Source organism: Tasmannia lanceolata, unplaced genomic scaffold (genome assembly GCF_043159265.1).
Source record: "Tasmannia lanceolata isolate RefF3 unplaced genomic scaffold, GAP_Taslan_0.1 ptg000011l, whole genome shotgun sequence".
Classification (NCBI taxonomy): Eukaryota; Viridiplantae; Streptophyta; class Magnoliopsida; order Canellales; family Winteraceae; genus Tasmannia; species Tasmannia lanceolata.
Window position 1 is genome coordinate 20,725,365 of NW_027518688.1, and position 26,470 is coordinate 20,751,834.

Below are 26,470 nucleotides of genomic sequence, written 5' to 3' on the forward strand. Positions count from 1 at the left end.
CACGAGAAACAAGATTCCTTTTCCATGAACCTAATCTTCTCTCGATCCTCTCAACTATAGGAACCCACAGATCTTTATTCGGTCTACCAACCCCTAACGGAAGGCCCAAATATGAGGAAGGCAACGCGTCCAGCTGACATCCCAGAATCACAACAATTTCCAGAGCCCTCTCCTCAGGAATATTCAAAGCAAAAATTTTAGACTTGTGGAAATTAGATTTTTGGCCTGAAATGAGCTCATAGCATCTCAAAATGGCTTTTAAGTTTCTCACTTGCCCAATCTCCGGCTCACAAAATAATAATGTATCATCAGCAAATTGCAAGTGGGAGACCTCCACCTCCTCCAAGCCGATCCTGAATCCTCTAAAAAGATCAAGGCCGCTTCCCTTCGCCAGTAACCTACTAAGGATTTCCGCCACAATGATAAACAAGAAAGGGGATAAAGGATCCCCTTGTCTAAGCCCTCTAGATGACTTGAAGAAACCCTTTGGAGATCCATTAATGAGAATAGAAAACCAAGCAGATGACACACAACTCTTCATCCACGAACGCCATAGACATCCGAATCCCATACGCTGAAGAGAGTAATCCAGACATCCCCAATCCACTCTATCATAAGCTTTCTCCATGTCCAACTTACACAAGATGCCTTGCTTACGAAGTTTGCGATATGAGTCAATAGCCTCATTTGCAATCAAGGAGCAATCTAAAATTTATCTTTTTTCTACGAAAGCACATTGATAATCCGATATGATTGATGGAAGTACCCTTTTTAAGCGATCCGCTAAAACTTTAGCCAAAACCTTATAAAGGCATCCCACAAAACTGATAGGCCTAAACTCCGATATCCTACTAGCACCTTCCACCTTAGGAATTAGAGTAATGAAAGTAGCCCCCGAACCTCTATCCAACTCCATACCTTGATGGAACTCATGAAAAAACACCACTAGGTCACCCTTGACATATTCCCAACAAGATTGGAAAAATGCCAAACAAAAGCCATCCGGCCCAGGAGCCTTATCTCTACCCAAAGAGAAAACAGCCCTCTCAATCTCGTCTCAAACGGATCCTCCAATTTCCTACTCTGATCACATTCTAAATGATTAAAATCCACCCCCTCCGGAATAGGCTTCAATATACCATCTGATGTATATAAGGCAATATAGAAGCTCAATATAGCACTCGAAATATCTTCCTTTCCGGAAACCACCGCCCCGTCCACCATCAATGAGACAATCCTATTACCCCTTCTTCTAGCACTAGCCATAGCATGAAAGTAAGCTGTATTTTTATCACCTTCCTTCAGCCACTTGACCCTCGACTTTTGCCTCCAGGATATCTCTTCATGTAGAAGAATACTTTTATGTTCTTCTCGAAAACGCCCCAATTCCTCCCTAGAAACAATGTTCCCCAATCCCTCTTCCTCTAAAACTCCTAGATCTACAATCCTACTTTCCAACCAATTCTTTCTGCAAGAGTCAGACCCTCTTTTCTCCTTAATCCATTCCTTCAACATCTTCTTAACAAATCTCAATTTTCTCCCTATTCTAACGTCTGCAGGCCCCTCAAAATTTTCAGAGGCCCACCATTTTCCCATCCTTTCTTCCATATTCGGATCCTGGAGCCATGCAATCTCAAATCGAAAAGGTGGGGGGCCCCAAGATTCTAACCTTGGATCCAGAAGAATAGGACAGTGATCTGAAACCAAATGAACCAGGAATTTTTGTATCGCCTCAGGAGTCAAGCACATCCACAGCGGACATACAAGGAAGCGGTCAATCCTACTATGACTCTCCCCTCTATTCCACGTGAACCGAGCCCCAGATAACGGAAGATCGATTAACTCATGCTTAGAAATGAAATCAGCGAACAAGACCATATTTCTATTAGACCTCGTGCAGGCCACCCTTTCACACGCAAATCTAATTTCATTAAAGTCACCACCTAAACACCAAGGATGGGACCATCGCGCCCTAATCCCATCTAACTCCCCCCATAACAACCTTTTCTCCACCCTTTGAGAAGGCCCATAGACCCCAGAAAAAACAACCCTCACCGAGTCTTCCACCCTTTCCAAAACAACAGACAAGGAGAACCTACCCTTCCATTCCTCGACCACATTCCAATAAGACTCCTCCCAAGCAACCAAAATTCCCCCAGAAAGGCCAATTGAACCCACAAAAGAAAAGCTCCACTGACCTGTGAGACCAATACTCTGAACAGTAACCTTATCAATAACCTCTAATTTGGTTTCTTGTAGACATACAAGACTCGGTTTACATCTTTTAACCATTTCCTTCACTCGAGCTCTCTTCGCCAAAGAACCCAATCCATTTACATTCCATGATAACGTCTTCATAAGGAAACAATTTTCACGTACTTTCTTCCCTTTCTCCCTGACTTGACACTACTCAATGGAGAACTCTTCTTACCTCCCTCACTCTTCTTATCCCCATAGTTAACATCCAATTTCAATCTAGCCAACTCTCGGAGTGACTTCTTCGAAGATTCACTCCTGTGAGCCTCGTTAACCTCTCCCCCAACCATATCCCTTAATTCAATCGACCGAATCATACCACGAAACTCCGGTAATGGTCCGAGGTATCTTAACCCCACCTTCCCACTAACATCTATCACCTTATCCACTGCCCTCTCCAGTAGCTCCATGTTACCCTCAGACCCCTCAAACCCCTCTATCTCCTCGGGACTATTGGAATTTTCCCGGCCCAACAAAGCCCTCTTATCAAGATGCCCATAACAAGAAGGAATAGGAGAGGATAGCAAGCAATGGTTTGGGACATCCATACCCAAAGACTCACTGATTTCGTCCTCTACATAGAAACCCATTTCTGTGCCCTGCATATTTGGATAAGGAAAAGACACCTCATTGCCACGAAATGAAAACAAAGAGTTGATACCTTTGGGGGAGTTGAAGCCAAGACTACAACCATCGCATTCCAGTTGTGATTGATTGACTTGAAATATCTTCATTAACCCACAAATACCTGGTAAGATAGGATCTTCTACGACACTTGTGGTGCTTTTCTCTCCCGCTCGGTCCAGGCTGACCTGTACAGAGTGCTCTGAGTTACCCAAACCATCATTAATTCTCCGGAAAACCAATTCCGAAGGGATAATCCTCCGAGAGTATTCCTGACACCCTCCCCTCAAATCAGTGATAGAATCTTCCCTACGACTCACCAATGTTCTCTTTAATTCAACGTCACTTGAATAGACACTATCCACTGCTCTTGAATCAGCCCTCCATTCTTCCAGGCTAATTTCATTGCCAGCAACACCATGCAAATCTGCTCCAAAGTTTATGATCCCTTGATCTGGTGACATGTCAATCAAGGGCGGGCCATCTGCAATGTTGCAAAATTTCCTAGCAATTGGCATTTGTCTTAAAGGTGTAACAGGCCCACAACCTCTCCCTGAGTTGTTCTCCACCAGCCCAATAATATTCTCCACCAGCAGGTTCAAATGTCTTCTAAGCCCATTAATATGTCCACTGATTTGATCATTTGGCAAGCCCACCAACCTAGAAAATCTTGTCTTAGGAAAATATTTTAATTTCCCAGATTTAGAAGGAAATGATATTGTTTTGGCTTATTTTAAAAGGGGATTTGCTAGGGACTACTGCGGAAAAAGCATTTCGCAGTTGGCTGTCGCATGAGATAACTGCCACAAATGCTCACTTTTCAGCAGATTTTGTCTTAGTCATTTAATTCATAGGTGGATGCTTTCTCATACAACGGCCAGCCGTGAAATGCCTAGCATATCCCTTTAAAAATTTATCATTATAAACTGATGGTCCCTGAAAATCAAACTTGAGCTGCAGTGGTTAAAGTTAGTTATTTTCATGTCTAATCAAACAAGGGAAAAGGGGAAAATTCTAGAAAAAATTTTCTTTTCCAAACTTGTCTAGAATATTCTTCTAGAAATTAAATTCCTGCAATCCACAAATTTCAAACCATAAGTTTTGGAAATATTGCATACTGTTCTCCATTGGATCAAAATTGTATGATCATGTACAGATGTAAAATTACAACAAGATTATGCTTTAACTAATTACTTCTTCAGAAACCATGGAGAATCATATGTTGATTTTCCTGTCCTTGAGCGTAAACCAAAGGCGCTAAGCACCGATAAGTAGTATGGAGATAAGTAAAGCTTTCTCTACATTCTCAGACACCCTTCTTTTAAACAGAGAGACTACATAGTCCATGAAGTTGGCATCACATGGTAATGTGATAGGCCCATTAACTGGTAATCCAAACTCTTCTTCCGAAATTCGAAACAGAACTTTGAAGATGGGGCTGTTGAGATACAATAAGGGGACCACAAAACGCCTTCCCTCCACGGTGTACACGACGAAGTGGCCCTTATCGGGGACCTCTTTTCGACATTTTTTTGAACCCGTAGAGCCAGTAGTACTTCTCCTCCCAATGGCAGTTACCTTCTGCCACTTTGCCATCTCCACAAGTCTCTTGGTGTTGATCATGGCTTTGAGAAACAAAGAAAAGATTAGGATTAAGGACTATCAAAGATGTGACTGTTGAACAGAGGTGAGTATATATATGTGATGAAAGATAGGCAGTATATTTGAATGTAGCCTCATGTTTTGATGTAGAAGAATCGAAACCATTTGCTACACATGTTAGAAATGTTTGGATTTTGTTCAGCATTCAATTCATGATGTTAGGCCATTGTTAGGCATGTATCTCTTTCGTTTTGCTAGACAGTTTACTGACATATGGGTTCCAATCATCACAGCATTTTTTGTATTCCATAGAAAAATAGAGATGAATCAACAAACTTATTGTAATACTTCTAAATACCTTTTCTCTTACTGTATTTATGACTAATCCAGTTACACTAGAAGGGGTGGTCCGGTGAAGAAAAGGGGGAAGTGATTTTACTTTCTTTCACACATGCATGTGGACAGCAGATGACATATGGAGGGTGGGATAAGATCACCGTCTTCTACCTTATAACAGACCCTTGAATCCATAAGGAGAACTGAGAATAAAATTTTCTAAAATGAAATTTGATTGATAATAATCAAAAGTTCTTTACAATATGATTAACTTAAATTATCGAGCGTTAAATCAGATTGAATAGTCCCAATCAGACCCTACTTCCTAAAAGTTTTAATTCCAATGGTAAAATTTTAAAATAGTAAACCAACCCTTAATTAAGAGAATTCTAATGTAATGGAACTCTAAACACCCTAAAAAGACTAAAAACAATTAAGATAAAAACTTACTATAAATGGTAAATTTTTACTTGAAACTAAAATTTAGCCCTCTAAAAAGCCACTTTTTTTTAGATGCTTCAAATGGCTAGTGAACTTTAGGAGAAATTATATGACAAGTAAAAGTGGTACGATAAAGGTACCACCCTTGATATTTGATCCAACAACAGCTCACTTTTTAGAGGGCTAAACAGGAGCTCACTTTTTGAGGAGCTGCTGTTGGATCAAATATAAGGATGGGATGATGAGTAGGAATTCATAAGGCCTTTAATCATATAAATTCTCGAACTTTAGTATATTGTCCTCCCTCTCCCTAGGTCTCATCGCCTTTTTTTTTTTCAAAATTCTGTCATCTGAACTATAGCGTGTGCCGGCAATGTTTCTTGCCCTTTTGTACCGATTTTTTCTTATCAAGGTGCCCTATATAATCACCTAAGATACTTTTTAGAAAAATATCTCCCGATTATGACACACCTCTCTTTATTTTGAGCTCCTGATTATGACACTCCTGATTATGAAATATCGTTTTAGAAAAATAACTTCTACTATGAGCTTTCACAAATTTACATACTGGTAGTAGAAGGACCTTCTGAGAAGGGCTAGGGACACTTTAAGATGTGACTCTTTGGGCATTCCTAGTATTTGTTGTAAGTAATTGTTATTTTATTTTGGTTTTGAGGTAAACACACGACCGAGGAAGTCACAGGAAAAAGAAAATGAGTGAAAGAGCTACATCAATACTACAGAACTCAAGGAGGAAGAAAATAAAAAATCTCTAATGTAGATCTTGACATACCCAACCAGTCTAGGCAATCCGCCTCTTCATTTGCCGATCTTCTGACATGTTGGAATTGGACTACACAATCCTCAACTCAATTGAGGATCTCATCAGTTAACTCTGAAAATCTCCAACGGTGAGGGGATCTCTTATTAAGCCATCTTATAACATTAAGAGAGTCTCCCTCCACAATGATTAAGGTTGTCCAAGTCTCTACCTACTATCAATCTAATACCTTGAAGAACCGCTCCGACTTCTGCCTCATTTGAGTCTTTAATACCAACCGGCCAGAAAAGGCCCACTTAGTGGAACGATTCTCATATATAAGAAAGACCGCAACACCCACCAACCCTGGATTACCCAAACGGATCCACTGAAATTTAACCAACCGGGCTGAGATGTATTCCATCTAGGAGCCACGACCTCCTTGCTCTCTGTATGAGGCAAATCTCCTTCCAATATCATCTGATGTCTGATGCCGAGTACAAGTTGAAACTAGGGAGGATTTTCATTTCCTTGTTTAGAAGGAAATGATATGGTTTTGGCTTATTTAAATAGAGAATTTGCTAGGGACTTTTGCAAAAGGCATTTCGCAGCTGGCTGTCACGTGAGATAACAGCCACACATGATCACTTTTCATGAGATTTTGTCTTATTCATTTAATCCATACGTGGATGCTCTCTCATGCAATGGCCAGCAGCGAAATGCCTTTCTGTGAAAGCCCCTGGCATATCCCTATAAAAAGTTATCATTATAAACTGATGGTCCCTGAAAATAAAACTGGAGCTGCAGTGGTTAAAGTTACTTATTTTCATGTTGAATCAAACAATTGGAAAAGGGGGAAATTCTAGAAAAAAATTTCTTTTCCAAACTTGTCTAGAAAAATCTTCTAGAAATTAAGTTCCTGCAATCCACAAATCCTTTTTCTTTCTGACCATAAGTTTTGGAAATATTACATAATGTTCCTCATTTGATCAAAATTGTATGATCATGTACAGATGTAAAATTACAAATAGCTAATCACTTCTTTAGAAACCATGGAGAATCATATGTTGATTTGCCTGTCCTTGAGCGTAAAAGGAAGGCGCTAACCACGGATCAGTAGCTATGGAGATAAGTAAAGCTTTCTCTACATTCTCAGACACCCTTCTTTTAAACATAGAGACTACATAGTCCATGAAGTCGGCATCACATGATAATGTGATAGGCCCATCAACTGGTAATCCAAACTCATCTTCTGAAATTCGAAACAGTTCTTTGAAGATGGGGCTGTTGAGATACACCAAGGGAACCACAAAACGCCTTCCCTCTACGGTGTACACGACGAAGTGGCCCTTATCGGCGACTGGGTTTTGGCCTTTGCTCGAAACTGTAGAGCCATTAGTACTTCTCAATAACAAGATTCTTATTTTCCCCATGGCAGCTACCTTTTGCCACTTTTTTGCCATCTCCACAAGTCTCTTGGTGTTGATCATGGCTTTGAGGAACAAAGAAAAGATTATGAATTTAGACTATATATCAAAGATGTGACTGTGTTGAACAGAAAACAATAGTGGTGAGTTTATATATGTGAGGACGGATCGGCAGTTTCTTTGAATGTAGCCTCATGTTTTGCCGCAGAGAGTCAAAACCATGTTCTCAACAGGTAAGAAGTTTTGTCTTTTAGGGGGTGGAAGTGTTCGGATTTTGTTCAGCATTCAATTCATCAAGGTGGGGGCAGGGCATTTTTAGCAATGTATCTCTTCTTTTTGCCAGACAGTTTAGTGACTTATAGGTTTCTATCATCACAGTATTTTTTCCATAGAGAAATAAGAATGAATCAATAAAAGCTTATTGTAATACTTTCTACTTCTTTCTACTGTCTAGTGTCTACTACTATTACTCCTTTTCATGGTTTCAAATTTCAGTTTCGGAATGCGTCCACCGAAACTGAAATTTTGGCCGAAATTTCAGCTGAAATCCGACGAAACTATTAAATTTAATATTTTATTCAAGATTAAATAATTAAAAAAAATCAAGATTATTTGTTGAATTTCCTTAAATTTCTGAAAAAGCGAAATTTCAAAATTTCGGTCGAATTAATGTAACGCTTTGGGTACCCCCAATTTCGGTTCTGAAATTTCGGATTTCGGTCGAAATTTAAAACCATGGTCTTTTTACATTAGAAGGGGGTGGCCCATTGAAGAAAAGGGGGCGAATTACCGATAGACCATTTCCCTTTCTCTAGTCTTAGTTATCTGCATCTATGATTTTTCTTGTCTAGCTACTTCTTTCGCTTTGATATTGAAGTGTTCACGCATGCATGAGGACAGCAGATGACACAAGGAGGGTGGGATAAGATCACCGTCTTCTACCTTAGAACAAATCCTTAAATCCATAAATGGGATTGAAGACTCCTAATCGGACCCTACTTCCTAAAATAGTAAAATTTTCTACAAGAGTAAATTTTAATTTTATGGAACTCTATATGAAACAACCATTTACTCCAAAAGCTTAAACTGTTAGAGCTGGTGTTATTTAATCATTTATACTTCAAACTCCCCCTCACACATGCTGGGTTTTGAACCCAAGACCTAGGGTGAGGCAATATCTCTGATACCATATGAAAATGCTAGAAATTACAGAAAATATGGAGAAAATCAATACAAACTTGGGTGTCTTTGATTATATTTATAGATACAATTACAAGTAATTTACATAAAACACATAACAAACATGTGGTTAACTACCTGTAACTACTGGTGTAAATTTCAAAATACATAACTAAATTAACTTCCTAATATACCACCATACTGATCCAACGGTCAGATCTTTACGGATCTGATCTAATACATTCTAACACTCTCAACACCTTAGAATGACTAAAAACGATTAAGACATCAACTCAACTCAACTAAGCCTTTATCCCAAACAAGTTGGGGTCGGCTAATGAATCCTTTAGAAAATTTTCATGAAGAAGGTGAAAGAATCTACCTGGCTCAAATTGACAAGTCTAGTCCTGACACTAGTCGGGTTCGTCTACATGGATCATTTTCTTCCATTCTCTCCTATCAAAGGTCATGTTCTCTGTTATGTTGCTAGCTATTAAGTCTAATCCTGTTTTCTGTTATAGTAAGTTTAAGACAAAAACTTACTATAAATAGTAAAATTTGACTTTAAACTAAATTTTAACCCTCTAAGCAGCCTCTTTTTTAAATACTTCCAAATTGCTAATGAACAACAGTATATTGCTATCTCTGTGGAAAACAAACAGATAAATCACCTGATCCTAACTTCGAATTAAGAAGGCCTAATCACCCTATCACCATTCCGTCATACATGTCGTTCATTGACAATGAACTTCTGCCTCCATTTCTTCCCAACATCTGCCCCGTGAAGAGCCTAACTTATCATCATTTTATGGCTCTCGTTGCTCCTTCTCTTTCTTCTGGAATAAGCATAAAAGAAATCAGCTTAGAGTTTTGTTTTCTTCTAACAAAATCAACATTAATAGGAATAAATTGACTTAAACCTATATGTTTTTTGTTTGCTCCCCACATGAAATTCCAAAACATGCTCAGAACCTAGACTCTTTTCCCATCCACAAATGTCACATGTGAGCGGATTTAGCTCATTGACTGAATTAACAAAGCTCTAAATCAGACGATCTGTGGACTGTGTTTCCTGATATAAATCTAACTCTGTACCATTTGTTTTGTCAAAATCCAAAGATCCTTGCAATCATTCTGATATTTTAGTTATTTCTTAACAAACTAAGACGGCTAAAGTGATTACAGCAGCTAAGTGTATGCATTGTATATAGTATGTGTAGATTTATTTTACTTGTTCTTATCAACGAGGCCCAGTTAAGTACAAAAACTCTGATTAGCTGGTTTGGTAATCTGCCTCAAACTAAAACATAGAGATGACACTTGTGATCTGATTGCAACAGGTAATTCATTGGGTCGATTTGTTGATGGACGAAATCACACCCATAAGATGATCTTACCCTCCCAATTAATAGTACACAGGGGGGCCATTAAAAAATGTCTGGCAATTTGGGGAAAGTAACATAATTGGGAAATTATCTCTGCCTATTCTATTTTTTCAACTTCTTATTATATTTAGGACCCACACCCCAAGAAACATCTTGCACTTTAAAATTTGAGTTTTTATATGATGGCCGACTGGGTAATTTACAGGGGCTAGGTGGCAAACTCAATTCCTAGCCCTTGATTTTTTATCTGGTGTTTTGACCGGATAAAAAATCAAAGGCTAGGTGCTATTTTGACGGTCGGGCATCATATAAATTCTCTTAAAATTTATAAAGTCGCCAAACTTTTCCTAATGATATTTGCGGTTTTTTAGCTGTTATTTCTCGCTTATCTACTTTTCTCTTAGGGCCCGTTTGGATGCCTCAGATTTTGTATTTGGGTTTGGAATTGAGTTTACAACAGCTCATGTTGAGGGAGACAAAGAGGAAAGGGGGTAATTCCTGCTGCAGGGGAGAGGTTGAGGAGCCAAGAGGGTGAAGGAAACTGTCAGATCTGTGGATTTCCAATTTCTTATTTCCACAGCTTATTTGGAAATCTGATTTTTTTTCACTGTCACTCGCTGAAGTGGAAATTCAAGGATTTGATCGGGATCCAAATGTCAACGCAAAAAGGGCTGCAAATGTGAGAATTCCAAATCAAAATCTTCTTGGCATCCAAACGGGCCCTTAATTTTTTTCATATTCTCCATCTATTATATTTTGATTCTCACATGATGCATTCTAAGTTGAAATGTGAAATATAAGATCTCTATTTTTTCTAAACTAAATATGTTAGTTAACATTTATCATTCTTTGCTCTATTTCAGTTAAGGTGCCTCATTTGATGTTTGTGCCTGTAATAGAAACTCTTTTTAGTTGAGATGCTTCATTTCTTCTAAAGTGTGTGCTTGAAAGAGATTCTCATTTCCACAGGGATCAGTTCCTAAAATCAACCCATGATAACTCGCCCATCGTGGCATACTTCTGTCCATTGAGGTCATGGTCCATATCTATCGACCTATTTCTTTAAAGATTGATATCCAAAACTAGCCTATGAAGACTGGCCGCCCATCGAGGCTTGACTTGAGCACCAAGCGGATATAGATCCATATCATAAGGTTTGAAATCAAGTCGAATGGGGCCTAGAAATAGTCACAGAATCTGTCAGAGCTTCCTAGATCCAATTGGAGGTTTCATAATGTATGTGTTGGCGGTTCCATGCAAAAGCAATATCCCACATCGGAAAAAAGTGAAAGGATGTGGTGGATTTAGAGGAGAATGGGCACCCTCTCCTTAATGACTAGCTTTTAAGGGTGAGTTCTACCCAATTAAAATCGCCACAAATGGTATCAGAGTTAGGGAGTGGTAACCTCAGTGTGCCTCCAAGGAGAAAAATCCCTTGGGGAAGATCTCGGTAACAAAGTATGCCTCCAAGGATGGTGAAATTCCTTCGAAGATGATCTCATGGTTCCCTCATTGCCACCGTGTGGAGGGGTGTGACAGTCCACGTTGCTTACACGTGGAGAGCGAGATTGTTGAGGGTTCCACGCAAAAGCCAAATCCCACATCAGAAAAATTGAAAGGATGTGGTGGCCTAGCTTTTAAGGGTGAGTTCTCTCTCTCTCTCTGCTAGATCGTAGCTACAAACCGCCAAAATGGTCCATATATGATTTCGTATTTCATGAAACCAAAGAAAACGAAAGCTGAAATCCAAATTCGTGGACTAATACTACACAAATCCTTCACCAACAAAATATCAAAAAGTCCTCTTTATCGGATTACAAGTATACTTGTTACGAACAGAATACATGAGTGAAATACCTCTAAAATTTAAAATATAAAAACTCATAGCAAATGATTTCAGTTCGACAATTCAAGTGTCCGATTAAATTTAATGACTACAAAGTCTGTCAAAATTGGATGCATATTCTCAAGTAGCTCTAAATCGATATAAAAATTATCCTGATCCGAGATTGTTTGGATAAAAAATTATGGCCAAAACATTTTTTTCATACATGTTATAAAAACTAGCTTAGAATTCTAATAACAATCTCATTATTACCATTCTTCCATACAAATCTAGCAGAGATGAATATATGACTGATTTTTTACTCAATCATAAAATTTTCAATAGTTTAAGATTTCGTATCCAATAAAAAAGTACGGATCATGTACATATATAAAATTTTGAGAGTGGCTTGGGCCTTTAGAAGCCATGAGTAAGTAATTGATGGTTGGTTTGTCCATGAAGGATTATGGTCGATGTTGAGCAGAGGTTGGTGGTGATGGAGATGATCAAAGCCTTTTCTACATCTTTGGATGCACATTTTCCAATCAATGATACAACATAATCCATGAAGACTGCATCAAATGGCATTCTGATAGGCCCATCTCGTGGTAGACCAAACTCATCTTCCGACATTTTAAACAGCTCTTTGAAGAGAGAGTTGCTATGATATGCCAAAGGAACCACAAAACGTCTTCCATCTCTGGAATACACCACGAAATGACCCTTCTCGACTATTCGCCTCTTTGATGTTCTCAAATTCAAGTTGCCACTAGCTCTTGGTAATGAGTTTCTTCTCCTCCCCCCTAGGGCTGCTCTGTTTTGCCAGTTTCTTGCTAACTCCACAAGCCTCTTAGTATTAATCATGGCTGACGCAATGAGTTAAAGTGAACAATATGAGAAAAGAGAAAAAAAAATTTCTTTGGCTCTTGGATCACTAAAGATGTGGTTCTGTTGAGTAGAAAGCAACCATTGGCTCAGTAATATATATATAGGCTAAGGGTAGACAATGGACATAACATGTGAGTTTAGCTTTCCTTATGTTGGGCTAGAGAAGATGAAAAAACATGTGATGATCAGTTAAGATGAATGTTTTCCCCATTTTGGGAGGTGGGCATCTTTCTATTTTGTTCATTTATCACCTAGTCATCAAGGGAACATTTTGTAATACATCTCTCTCTCTCTCTCTCTCTCTCTCTCTCTCTCTCTCTCACATCAAGGGAGGGCTCAGTTTGTAATATGTCCCTCTAGTGTGTAGTGGAAAGCTTGTTCGGGAGTACATTTTTCATAGCCATAGCGTTTATAGGTAGGAACTGTCCACCAAGATGCTTAAGGAACTAAGGAAAATTTAGCTGATTTTTGTGTTTCTCTATCCTCCAAAATCAGTTTTGATTTCTGTTTTGAGAGCAATAGTAACATTGTTTGGAATAACATGAGCCAGCCCCACATGTAGAAAACACATGTATTTCTAACCCTAGCATGGTCCACCTCTCGTGTCTGTGCAAGGGATGCCCCCCAACATCCACAACACTAATACTCATATTATGGGCATTCCTTTGCAATATATTCCTGACTCTACAATTGCCATCTCTAAACCAATAGCATCTTAGACAAATGATTGTTTGGTGGCTTTGGTTTTACAAGCAGCCTAAAAGTTGAAGCATTTCGAAACCAAAACAATCCATTTTGGAGCGACTTCTCGATACTCTCGATGCTGGATGAACCCAAACCAGACAGGTTCAACCTGATTTTGGCTGGGGTTTAATTGGCATTTTCTCATGTTGGGTTGGGTTAGGGTTAGGAAAAGCCAACCCGATTTAATTTTGGGTTTGGTTAGGGGCTGAGGCCTTGGGGAACCTGAACCCCATCCGCCCTCCTAAATTTATGGTGATTTCAAGCTAAAGTGTTTTTTAGAGATACGTCTTTTTTTTTGGGGATTTTTTCTATTTTTGCCCCGCGCTAACCAGAATTCCAACCATGCCCAATTTGGAAAATCAGGTTGGGTTAGAGTTGACCCTCCGTGACCCGAGTCTTGGGTTTGGTCACGTTAGGATCGAGATTTTGGGTCCTTGGGTTGGGCTGGGGGTTGGCCTCAACCTGACCCAAACCGGTACGAGTTGCACCCCTAACATGCTCACACCTCAATCTCTCTTCTTTGGACCACCAATTGAATATATGTGGATATCTTTAGCCCCAACATAGACAAAGCTACCCAAATGTGCTATGTTTTTTAGCTGTCTACCATTGCCCTACTAGAACCACTTAATACAATTCATTCCCAAATGTCTTTTTTTTGGAATGGTAGCCAAAATTTTTATTAAAAGGAGACCGAGATGGTCAAAATACAAAAAACAAGAAGAAAAAGCTAGGACCCCACAATTACATCGACTCGAGGGAGGGAATCAAATAATGCTAGAGATTCTTTAGAAACTCCTTCCCTTGCTGGACTATCCGCCACCGAATTTGTGGATCTTCTCACATGTTGAAATACTATAGGAGATGGGCTAATCCGGTCAAACAATTCATCAAAGAGCCTATCAAATCTCCATGGATGATTATGCGATCCTTTAAACCACCGAATCACATTTAAGGAGTCTCCTACCACTAAGGTAGCCGATTGATGTTACTCCACTAGTTTAAGCCCTTAATGAACAACACTAACTTCAGCTTCTGACGCATCTGCTTCTACCAATGGACCCAGCAAAGGCCCAAATTACCTCCCCTAAATCATTCCTCGAAACATCTCCAATACCTGCTGGCCCCGAATTACCCAAACTTGAACAATCGAAGTTCAACATGAGATAGCCAGGAGGAGGGGGCATCCACTCTTGCACCACTTTTTGCCTTGATTCCACACCGAAACCGACTTCTTTCCAACCTTCCCATAAATCATAATCAGAAACAAATCTAAAAAAGGAAAGATATGATCATGACCCAAGCAATCATTAAAGCAATTGCTTTAATGAAGAGGAAGGATGGGCACTTGGACACCCGTTTGAAAATTCTTGCATTTCTTTCTTTCCAAAGGTTGCTAGTAGCGACATGTTCCATAGGATTTTACCATTTTTCTTTCATGGAGCATGCGACCAAGCTTGGAAGAGGTCCATGAGACTTGAGGGAAAGACCCACTCCATCCCAAACCTACATAACAACTTTTCCCAAACCACCCTTGCGGTTTTACAATGCAAGAACAAATGATCTACTGATTCCCTCTTCTTCAATAAATAAGGTGCAATGATCTACTATTAGAACCTTTCTTTTCCTTAAGAAGTCCACAGTTTGAATCCTTTCCAGCAGTGCCACCCAAGCAAAGATGCTTACTCTTGTAAGCGTCTGGAATGTCCACATTCTAGCTACTTTGGAAGATGAAGAACTAGCCACTAGGTAATGATAAAAAGATTTGACAGAGAATTCGCTAGAAGAATCCCATATCCAAACCCTTTTGTCTTCCCCGTCTTGCTTGATGTAAACCTCTGTCAACAATTCTAACAATCTAGCAATGGATGCAAATTCCCTCTCAAAGAAGTTCCTTCGAAACTGAGGCATCCATACCACACTCCCATTTTCTCTTCCATTCCCAAATGGTTGGCAAGTAATATGTCGGGATATAGTTGTGGCCTTCTTAAAATCTTTCGATATCTAGAATCCTAATGATATTTTCATTTGCTTGATCAAACAATTAAGAAGGTTTAAATCATTTCCACAACCAAACATTGCATTGGCATGAATAAAAGTTGAGGGTATTTTGATTAGTTTCCCAAAGACCCTAGGTTTAGTATAGAGCACATACTACTTGAATTGGTTGTCTACTTCATTGTCTACTGAACATTTCGCATGCACTAACTGGGTACAACTGGTAATTAATTGGGGTCCACAATGGGTGAGCCGGGGCCTGCTTTAATGACTATTTGGGCATCCCTACTATTATGTCCTCCTCCAGTACTTCTTTTATTCATCAATAAAATTTAAGGTGCGTCTCGGTTCCTAGATAAATACCGGGTAGAAAAAAATACGATCACTATTACCATTTTCCTACTAAAAGACCAACAAAGATAAAAATAACAATGGATTTACAAATCCATGAATTTCTTAATTAAGTATAACTTTTTATATTGAATAAAAAAAATGTATGGTTCATATACAAATGTAAGATTTGAACAAGCCAATTGGCCCTTTAAAAGCCATGAACAAGCAATTGTTGCTTGTCCTGTCTATGCAGGAGTAGAGAAGATGTTGAGCACCGGCCAGTGGCCATGGAGATGAGCAGAGCCTTCTCTACATCTTTAGATAAACTACTCTGCAACAATGACACAATGTAGTCCATAAATATCACATCACATGGCAACTTGATCGGCCCCTTGCCTGGTAATCCAAACTGTTCTTCGGACATCTTTAACAGCTCTGTGAAGATGGGGCTGTTGAGATATGCCAAGGGAAGCGCAAAACGTCTTCCATCAACTGTGTACGCAGCAAATTGACCCTTCTCGACTACAGGTCTGCTACACTTGGTCGAATCCATGGTGCCATTAGTTCTCGGTAATGAGATTCTTCGCCTCCCTATGGCAGATACCTTCCTCCACTTCCTTGCCATCTCCACAATTCTCTTAGTATTCATCATGATCTTATCTATTATGAGCTAGAGAGAGCAGTTTAGCAAAATGGACTAGATTTAGTTCTTGGATGACCTAGAATGTGGTTGTGTTAAGTAGAAAGCAATGGAAGGGATCAGTTATATACAAGCCAAGAAGGGTAAACATTAAACACTACATGTGACTGTAGGTTTTCTTATGTTGGGTTGTAGGGACCGGGATACAAAACCATGTGAAGATCAGATGGGATAGATGTTTTGGGAGGTGGGAATTCTTTGATTTTGTTCAACCGTAGCCTCACATTGAGGGAGGGCCTAGTTTGTAGTATATGTCTCTTTCTTTTTGCTATCTGATTTAACTAGATGTTGGGTTCCACCAATCAATGCAACTCCAGACAGAAATATTTGCTATTTCTCGTCTTTCTAGAATAATCCTTGTTTAGTATCTGATTAATTAACTTCAAAGAGAAAAACAAAAAGAACATTGGAATATTGCAAACTGGAAGCCCTACTAATAATCAACATGAATTAGGAACCCATATACTTTCATGGTTATGAAATTTCATGATTGGCTACACAGGATGAATTGATCACATGTTTACAATTTTCTTCCCAATGTGGACCGACCTACTTCAGCTGATTGATTGTGAAGTGTGTTTAGCATATCCCCCCAGTTTGATTCATCTCGTTGCTCCTCTACCCTTTGTTCTACCTAGTTGTGGTCCTATAATACCTAGGCCTTGCCTTACATACCAATATTACATTCCTCACATTCGAAAAGCAAAATATTACCCTCTCAAGCATAACGACAAGATTCCTAGCCACCCATTTTGAGGAGCATTTAGGGGATGTTTCGCAACATAAAAATATTCACAGAATATTTGTTTACCTAGTGCTAGGAAGGGGCAAAGAGGCGCTAGAGGAAAATAGATTTGAGGAGGTGGTGGGTGAGAAGAGCATGGATTGCGTTGGAATACATGAAAAGAAGCAAAATTCCTATTTTAAACAGGGATTATGACAATGGACACCACATGTGAGTTGCGCTTTCCTTACGCAAAAACATGTGATGATCAGTTAAAAGGGAAGTTTTACCCTTTTGGGAGGTGAGCATGTTTCAATTGTGTTCATTGATCAGATTTGACCCTACACTATTGATGAACCAATCCAATTCAAATAAATACGCTTGGAACAAGTTCCTATATGATTTATTGTGTCATTGGGTAGCATTAAGCACAAGCAGGATACACAATTACCCCTTGGAAGTCTCAAAAGATAGAAAAATATACCATCTTAAGATATATAACTCATACCTTAATGTCTCTCTTTCTGTGAAAGAATCAAGGGAGGGTCTAGTTAGTAATACATCTCTCTCTCTCTCTCTCTCTCTCTCTCTCTCTCTCTCTCTCTCTCTCTCTCTCTCTGGTGGAACACTACCAAGTGGTTATATTTTCTCCGAGCCACAAAGCTTATTGGTAGAAAATGTCCACCAGATCATTTGTGATGCTTGAAGATCTTGAGAGATTTAGCTGCATCTTGTGGTTCACCATCCTCCAAATTCAGTTTTTGATTTCTATTTTGAGATATAGCAGCAGTGTCATTGCTTTGATTAACTGGAGCCAACAACACGTATTTCTATTTACTAACTCTTGTTCGGTCCACCGTTCACGTGCTTGCGCATGGTATGTCCCCAACATAGGTTAAGTAATAGTAATATTATGGGCCCTCCTTTGCCAATATATTTCAGACTCTACAATTTCCATCTCTAACCCAATAGCATCCTTAGGCAAATGATTGGTTGGTGGCTTTGGTTTTACAAGCAGGCTAAAAGGTTAGCACTTAGAAATTATGGAGTTACTTCTCGATAAACTCTATACTTGCTAACACCTTAATCTCTCTTCTTTGGTCCACAAATCTCATATTTGTGGATAGATTTAGCTCCTAACATAGACAAAGCTACCCATCATGTGATATGTTTCTTGTCGTCTACCATTGCCCTAAAGCATCCACAGAATCCAATCCCAGCAGGTTGGCAAGTACTTTTTGGGGGATAGTTGCAGCATTCTTAAAATTTAGAGAACTTTAGAATCCTAATGGCATTTTCTAGTGTTTTATTCAAACAATTAAGGATGTTTAAGTCATTTCACCAATATTAAACCAAGGATGTCTCATCAACCCAGAGAGGCTAACCAGGCAGCGGACTTCCGACAACACGTTTTAGAAAGATCTCTCTAGATTGGCTAACGGTGCCATGAGGTGTGACTTCCTGGGTCTTCCTAAGTAAATATTTTTTCTTTTTTTTTTGTTCGGCTTGAGGTAAGGTGGTCGGTTCCCTTCTTGTACATTTTCATTCATAAATAAAATTTTGGTGCTAGCCTGGATTCTTAGATAAATTCCCGATTAAAACAAAGTTATTTCACGAGCGTAACATTGCATTGACATTGGAATATAAGAAATTATATGATGGGAGGCCGTGCAAACACGTGATTTTTAAAAAGTACGGTACGGCCCACTCCATACGATGATCCAAACCTCCCATGTGTTGGGCCACAACAAAAATAGGCTGTGCACCAAAAATCATGTTCAAAGGATGATCCTAACCCTCCAATTTATAGAAGCTTCTGTAAATGTTTATTGGGGCAACACCTCTATAGTTTGGAGGGTTAGGATCATCCTATGGAAATGATTTTTGGGGCACAACTTAGTTACGTTGTGGCCCAACAAATTGACAATTTGGATCACCGTATGGAGTGAGCCGTACCGTACTTGTTAGAATATGTGGGATCCAACGGTTGGATTGGGTTAAGATCTCACCATTGGATCATCTTGGACGTAGATTGGGTAAGTTGGCTAAATGAAGCAACTTGATAAATTAGCCAAGTGGATTAGAATAGGCAAGCAAGAGAGATTTGGAAAGTAGATTTGAGTAGGTAGATTTGATTAGGATTATTTCCTTCTATAATTATTTTAATTCCATTCCATGTTTAACACGTGCGTGCTCTATATAAGCACACCTTGAGAATATTATAAAGCATCCAAGAAATCTAAGTTTAGTGAAATCTCTAAATTTGACATGGTATCAGCTTGGTTTGATCCAACCACGCATTGAGCACAACACAATCTATTTCGTTTTCCTTCCTGGGGACGGCATTTGCCCGTCCGCCCGGCCACTACCGATTCCAACCTTTTCACTCCCTCATCTTACTTTTTCTCTCTTTCTTGCCTCTTCTAATCCACTTGGCTAATTTATCTAGTTGCTTCATATACCCAACTTACCCAATCTAACACCAAGATGATCCAATGGTGAGATCTTAACCCAATCCAACCGTTGGATCCCACATATTCTAACAGTACTAAAGCTGGTCATTTTTTAGGATCCAGTGTGATGAGTAATGCTGTAAATTGTCGCAAGCATGGCAGTTGTAGCAATCAGACCAATGGTCTGCAAATAAATGGATAAAACAATGATCAATAGTTACATTTTACATCAAAAAAGTTCCTTGTTTGAGCAATGAGAATTGTCCTATCGGGGAGATATTGTCCAGAGTATATCACTTGACACATGGTGCGTACCATGTGTACAGTGGAGATTGGGGGAAGCTAAATTAATCAGGGTAGTTCCGAGTACAACCTCTCATTTTTACCATAATAAAAAATTACCGAAGCTACTGAGACATTACAGATCTGTAATGGAAGGGGAAAGATTAAGTACAAATATGGATTTGCCACTGGACTTGCACAACCATGAACTTGTAAATGAAGTAGAAGATTTTGTATTGAATAAAAAATGTGTAGGTTGTATACAGATGAAAATTGAGAGAGGACATTGACCCTTTAAAAACCAGGGACAAGTAATTGTTGGTTAATCAGTCCTTGATGTTGTAAGCAAGATGTTGAGCAGCGGCCGGTGGCCATGGAGGCGATCAGAGCCCTCTCTACATCTTTAGACAAACGTCCCCCGACCAATGCCACAACATAGTCCATAAAGATTGCTTCGCACTGCAATGTAATCGGCCCATTGCCTGGTAATCCAAACTCGTCCTCGGACATTTTGAACAGCTCTGTGAAGATGGGGTTGTTGAGGTAAGCTAATGGAACCACAAAACGCCTTCCATCTGTGGTGTACACAACAAAATGGCCCTTCTCCACTATAGTTCCGCTACACCCACCTGAATATATGGCACCATTAGTTCTCTGAAATGTGATTCTTCTCCTCCCTAATGCAGCTACCTTCCTCCACTTTCTTGCCATCTCCACAATTCTCCTAGTGTTGATCATGGTTTAATCTATGAGCTAGAGGGAATGGTTTGAGGAATAAAAATGAGTAAGTTCTTGATTACTAAAGATGTGGGTGTTTAGAGATGAAGGATGGGACGGTTATATATACACAAAGAAGTGAAGAAACTAGACACTGCATGTGAGGTGTGGGTTTCTTTATGTTGGGTTGTGGAGGATGCAAAAACATGTGAAAATAAGAAGAGGAAGGTTGGCATGTTTTGATTTTGTTCAGCTGTCTGCCTCATCATCAATAGAGGGCATAGTTTGCATTAAATCTCTTTGTTTTTGCTGGCCAGTTCAACTACATTCTAGGCCCATTGTACTCTCACCAAGGGGAAACAACAAATATAGGAAGTGAATGATGGAAATCATGCCTTTTTATTACTTCTTTCAAGCAGTAAATATTCAACAATCTGAAAACTGCTATTGTGATTGCAGTCCGGATCATCTTGGAAATTGTTAATCTAAATCAATGTGCATTATTTTTTTGAAAGTCTTGGTAGATTTCTAGGGTAGTTATTATTATTTTTTTAATGATAGCATCTATATATAAATGATAAAAAGATCAAGATGGTCGATACCGAAAGAACAAAGTGCAAAAGAACAAACAACCTTCCCATAAATCGTAATCAGAAACACCCCTTTGAAAATTCTTGCATTTCTTTCTTTCCAAAGGTTGCTAGTAGCGACATGTTCCATAGGATTTTAGCTTTTTTCTTTCATGGAGCGTGCGACCAACCTTGGAAGAGGTCTATGAGACTTGAGGGAAAGACCCACTCCTTCCCAAACCTACATAACAACTTTTTCCAAACCACCCTGGCGGTTTTACAATGCAAGAACAAATGATCTACTGATTCCCTCATCTTCAATAAATAAGGTGCAATGATCTACTATTAGAACCTTTCTTTTCCTTAAGAAGTCCACAGTTTGAATCCTTTCCAGCAGTGCCGCCCAAGCAAAGATGCTTACTCTTGTAAGCGTCTGGAATGTCCACATTCTAGCTACTTTGGAAGATGGAGAACTAGCCACTAGGTAATGATAAAAAGATTTGACAGAGAATTCGCCAGACATTGCATTGGCGTGAATATAAGTTGAGGGTATTTTGATTAGTTTCCCAAAGACCCTAGGTTTAGTATAGAGCACATACTACTTGAATTGGTTGTCTACTTCATTGTCTACTGAACATTTCGCATGCACTAACTGGGTACAACTGGTCATTAATTGGGGTCCACAATGGGTGAGCCGGGGCCTGCTTTAAAATCTTGATCAGTATGGACATTGACACAAACGATCCCCATGGTCCATTAAATATTATTGGCAGGAGCTTCGATCTTTGGTTTTAGAGTTGAAGCAGAAAGTGTCGCATCAATTCCTAGAAGCTAATCAAGTTGCTAATTCTTTGACTAATTTTGCATTTAAAAAAAGAAGAAGAGAGAATCATACGTATTGGCAATGGAAGGACCTTCCTAGAAGGGATAGGTGTGCCTTAAGAAATGACTATTTGGGCATCCCTACTATTATGTCCTCCTCCAGCACTTCTTTTATTCATCAATAAAATTTAAGGTGCGTCTCGGTTCCTAGATAAATACCTGGTAGAAAAAAATACGATCACTATTACCATTTTCCTACTAAAAGACCAACAAAGATAAAAATAACAATGGATTTACAAATCCATGAATTTCTTAATTAAGTATAACTTTTTATATTGAATAAAAAAAATGTATGGTTCATATACAAATGTAAGATTTGAACAAGCCAATTGGCCCTTTAAAAGCCATGAACAAGTAATTGTTGCTTGTCCTGTCTATGCAGGAGTAGGGAAGTTGTTGAGCACCGGCCAGTGGCCATGGAGATGAGCAGAGCCTTCTCTACATCTTTAGATAAACTACTCTGCAACAATGACACAATGTAGTCCATAAATATCACATCACATGGCAACGTGATCGGCCCCTTGCCTGGTAATCCAAACTGTTCTTCGGACATCTTTAACAGCTCTGTGAAGATGGGGCTGTTGAGATATGCCAAGGGAAGCGCAAAACGTCTTCCATCAACTTTGTACGCAGCAAATTGACCCTTCTCGACTACAGGTCTGCTACACTTGGTCGAATCCATGGTGCCATTAGTTCTCGGTAATGAGATTCTTCGCCTCCCTATGGCAGATACCTTCCTCCACTTCCTTGCCATCTCCACAATTCTCTTAGTATTCATCATGATCTTATCTATTATGAGCTAGCGAGAACAGTTTAGCAAAATGGACTAGATTTAGTTCTTGGATGACCTAGAATGTGGTTGTGTTGAGTAGAAAGCAATGGAAGGGATCAGTTATATACAAGCCAAGAAGGGTAAACATTAGACACTACATGTGAGTGTAGGTTTTCTTATGTTGGGTTGTAGGGACCGGGATACAAAACCATGTGAAGATCAGATGGGATAGATGTTTTGGGAGGTGGGAATTCTTTGATTTTGTTCAACCGTAGCCTCACTTTGAGGGAGGGCCGAGTTTGTAGTATATGTCCCTTTCTTTTTGCTATCTGATTTAACTAGATGTTGGGTTCCACCAATCAATGCAACTCCAGACAGAAATATTTGCTATTTCTCGTCTTTCTAGAATAATCCTTGTTTAGTATCTGATTAATTAACTTCAAAGAGAAAAACAAAAAGAACATTGGAATATTGCAAACTGGAAGCCCTACTATTAATCAACATGAATTAGGAACCCATATAATACTTTCATGGTTATGAAATTTCATGATTGGCTACACAGGATGAATTGATCACATGTTTACAATTTTCTTCCCAATGTGGACCGACCTACTTCAGCTGATTGATTGTGAAGTGTGTTTAGCATATCCCCCCAGCTTGATTCATCTCGTCGCTCCTCTACCCTTTGTTCTACCTAGTTGTGGTCTATAATACCTAGGCCGTGCCTTACATACCAATATTACATTCCTCACATTCGAAAAGCAAAATATTACCCTCTCAAGCATAACGACAAGATTCCTAGCCACCCATTTTGAGGAGCATTTAGGGGATGTTTCGCAACATAAAAATATTCACAGAAGGGAAGTTTTACCCTTTTGGGAGGTGAGCATGTTTCAATTGTGTTCATTGATCAGATTTGACCCTACACTATTGATGAAACAATCCAATTCAAATAAATACGCTTGGAACAAGTTCCTATATGATTTATTGTGTCATTGGGTAGCATTAAGCAGAAGCAGGATACACAATTACCCCTTGGAAGTCTCAAAAGATAGAAAAATATACCATCTTAAGATATATAACTCATACTTCCATCTCTCATCTAAGCCTTAATGTCTCTCTTTCTGTGAAAGAATCAAGGGAGGGTCTAGTTAGTAATACATCTCTCTCTCTCTCTCTGGTGGAACACTACCAAGTGGTTATATTTTCTCCGAGCCACAAAGCTTATTGGTAGAAAATGACCACCAGATCATTTGTCATGCTTGAAGATCTTGAGAGATTTAGCTGCATTTTGTGGTTCACCATCCTCCAAATTCAGTTTTTGATTTCTATTTTGAGATAGAGCAGCAGTGTCATTGCTTTGATTAACTGGAGCCAACAACACGTATTTCTATTTTCTAACTCTTGTTCGGTCCACCGTTCACGTGCTTGCGCATGGTATGTCCCCAACATAGGTTAAGTAATAGTAATATTCTGGGCCCTCCTTTGCCAATATATTTCGGACTCTACAATTTCCATCTCTAACCCAATAGCATCCTTAGGCAAATGATTGGTTGGTGGCTTTGGTTTTACAAGCAGGCTAAAAGGTTAGCACTTAGAAATTATGGAGTTACTTCTCGATAAACCCTATACTTGCTAACACCTTAATCTCTCTTCTTTGGTCCACAAATCTCATATTTGTGGATAGATTTAGCCCCTAACATAGACAAAGCTACCCATCATGTGATATGTTTCTTGTCGTCTACCATTGCCCTAAAGCATCCACAGAATCCAATCCCAGCAGGTTGGCAAGTACTTTTTGGGGGATAGTTGCAGCATTCTTAAAATTTAGAGAACTTTAGAATCCTAATGGCATTTTCTAGTGTTTTATTCAAACAATTAAGGATGTTTAAGTCATTTCACCAATATTAAACCAAGGATGTCTCATCAACCCAGAGAGGCTAACCAGGTAGCGGACTTCCGACAACACGTTTTAGAAAGATCTCTCTAGATTGGCTAACGGTGCCATGAGGTGTGACTTCCTGGGTCTTCCTAAGTAAATATTTTTTCTTTTTTTTTTGTTGAGCTTGAGGTAAGGTGGTCGGTTCCCCTCTTGTACATTTTCATTCATAAATAAAATTTTGGTGCTAGCCTGGATTCTTAGATAAATTCCCGATTAAAACAAAGTTATTTCACGAGCATAACATTGCATTGACATTGGAATATAAGAAATTATATGATGGAGGCCGTGCAAACACGTGATTTTTAAAAAGTACGGTACGGCCCACTCCATACGATGATCCAAACCTCCCATGTGTTGGGCCACAACAAAAATAGGCTGTGCCCCAAAAATCATGTTCAAAGGATGATCCAGACCCTCCAATTTATAGAAGATTCTGTAAATGATTATTGGGGCAGTACCTCTATAGTTTGGAGGGTTAGGATCATCCTATGGAAATGACTATTTATGTTGTGGCCCAACAAATTGACAATTTGGATCACCGTATGGAGTGAGCCGTACCGTACTTGTTAGAATATGTGGGATCCAACGGTTGGATTGGGTTAAGATCTCACCGTTGGATCATCTTGGACGTAGATTGGGTAAGTTGGCTAAATGAAGCAACTTGATAAATTAGCCAAGTGGATTAGAATAGGCAAGCAAGAGAGATTTGGAAAGTAGATTTGAGTAGGTAGATTTGATTAGGATTATTTCCATCTATAATTATCTTAATTCAATTCCATGTTTAACACGTGCGTGCTCTATATAAGCACACCTTGAGATTATTATAAAGCATCCAAGAAATCTAAGTTTAGTGAAATCTCTAAATTTGACATGGTATCAGCTTTGTTTGATCCAACCACGCAATGAGCACAACACAATCTATTTCGTTTTCCTTCCTGGGGACGGCATTTGGCCGTCCGCCCGGCCACCACCGATTCCAACCTTTTCACTCCCTCATCTTACTTTTTCTCTCTTGCTTGCCTCTTCTAATCCACTTGGCTAATTTATCTAGTTGCTTCATATACCCAACTTACCCAATCTACCACCAACATGATCCAATGGTGAGATCTTAACCTAATCCAACCGTTGGATCCCACATATTCTAACAGTACTAAAGCTGGTCATTTTTTAGGATCCAGTGTGATGAGTAATGCTGTAAATTGTCGCAAGCATGGCAGTTGTAGCAATCAGACCAATGGTCTGCAAATAGATGGATAAAACAATGATCAATAGTTACATTTTACATCAAAAAAGTTCCTTGTTTGAGCAATGAGAATTGTCCTATCGGGGAGATATTGTCCAGAGTATATCACTTGACACATGGTGCATACCATCTGTACAGTGGAGATTGGGGGAAGCTAAATTAATCAGGGTAGTTCCGAGTACAACCTCTCATTTTTACCATAATTAAAAATTACAGAAGCTACTGAGACATTACAGATCTGTAATGGAAGGGGAAAGATTAAGTACAAATATGGATTTGCCACTGGACTTGCACAACCATGAACTTGTAAATGAAGTAGAAGATTTTGTATTGAATAAAAAATGTATAGGTTATATACAGATGAAAATTGAGAGAGGACATTGGCCCT

The 26,470-nt window shown here is 39.1% G+C and overlaps 1 protein-coding gene, 1 long non-coding RNA gene and 5 pseudogenes across 2 annotated transcripts; all 7 read right to left on the reverse strand.

Moving 5' to 3' along the window:
* Positions 1–945: 945 nt before the first annotated feature.
* On the reverse strand, positions 946–2,358 carry LOC143885996 (uncharacterized). Its single transcript, XM_077390014.1, has one exon. The coding sequence runs from the start codon at positions 2,356–2,358 to the stop codon at positions 946–948; it is 1,413 nt and encodes a 470-aa protein (XP_077246129.1).
* A 1,621-nt stretch (positions 2,359–3,979) lies between these two features.
* On the reverse strand, positions 3,980–6,544 carry LOC143886238 (uncharacterized). The gene is made up of 2 exons (XR_013253719.1): positions 6,053–6,544; positions 3,980–4,505 (listed from the first exon to the last, which is right to left on the reverse strand). It is a non-coding gene; the product is annotated as an uncharacterized LOC143886238 (long non-coding RNA).
* Positions 6,545–7,062: 518 nt separating this feature from the next.
* On the reverse strand, positions 7,063–7,509 carry LOC143885997 (auxin-responsive protein SAUR68 pseudogene; annotated as a pseudogene).
* A 4,743-nt stretch (positions 7,510–12,252) lies between these two features.
* Positions 12,253–12,699, reverse strand: LOC143885998 (auxin-responsive protein SAUR68 pseudogene; annotated as a pseudogene).
* A 3,307-nt stretch (positions 12,700–16,006) lies between these two features.
* LOC143885999 (auxin-responsive protein SAUR64 pseudogene) lies at positions 16,007–16,450 on the reverse strand (annotated as a pseudogene).
* A 3,337-nt stretch (positions 16,451–19,787) lies between these two features.
* LOC143886000 (auxin-responsive protein SAUR64 pseudogene) lies at positions 19,788–20,668 on the reverse strand (annotated as a pseudogene).
* Positions 20,669–22,462: 1,794 nt separating this feature from the next.
* Positions 22,463–22,906, reverse strand: LOC143886001 (auxin-responsive protein SAUR64 pseudogene; annotated as a pseudogene).
* Between the last annotated feature and the right edge of the window lie 3,564 nt (positions 22,907–26,470).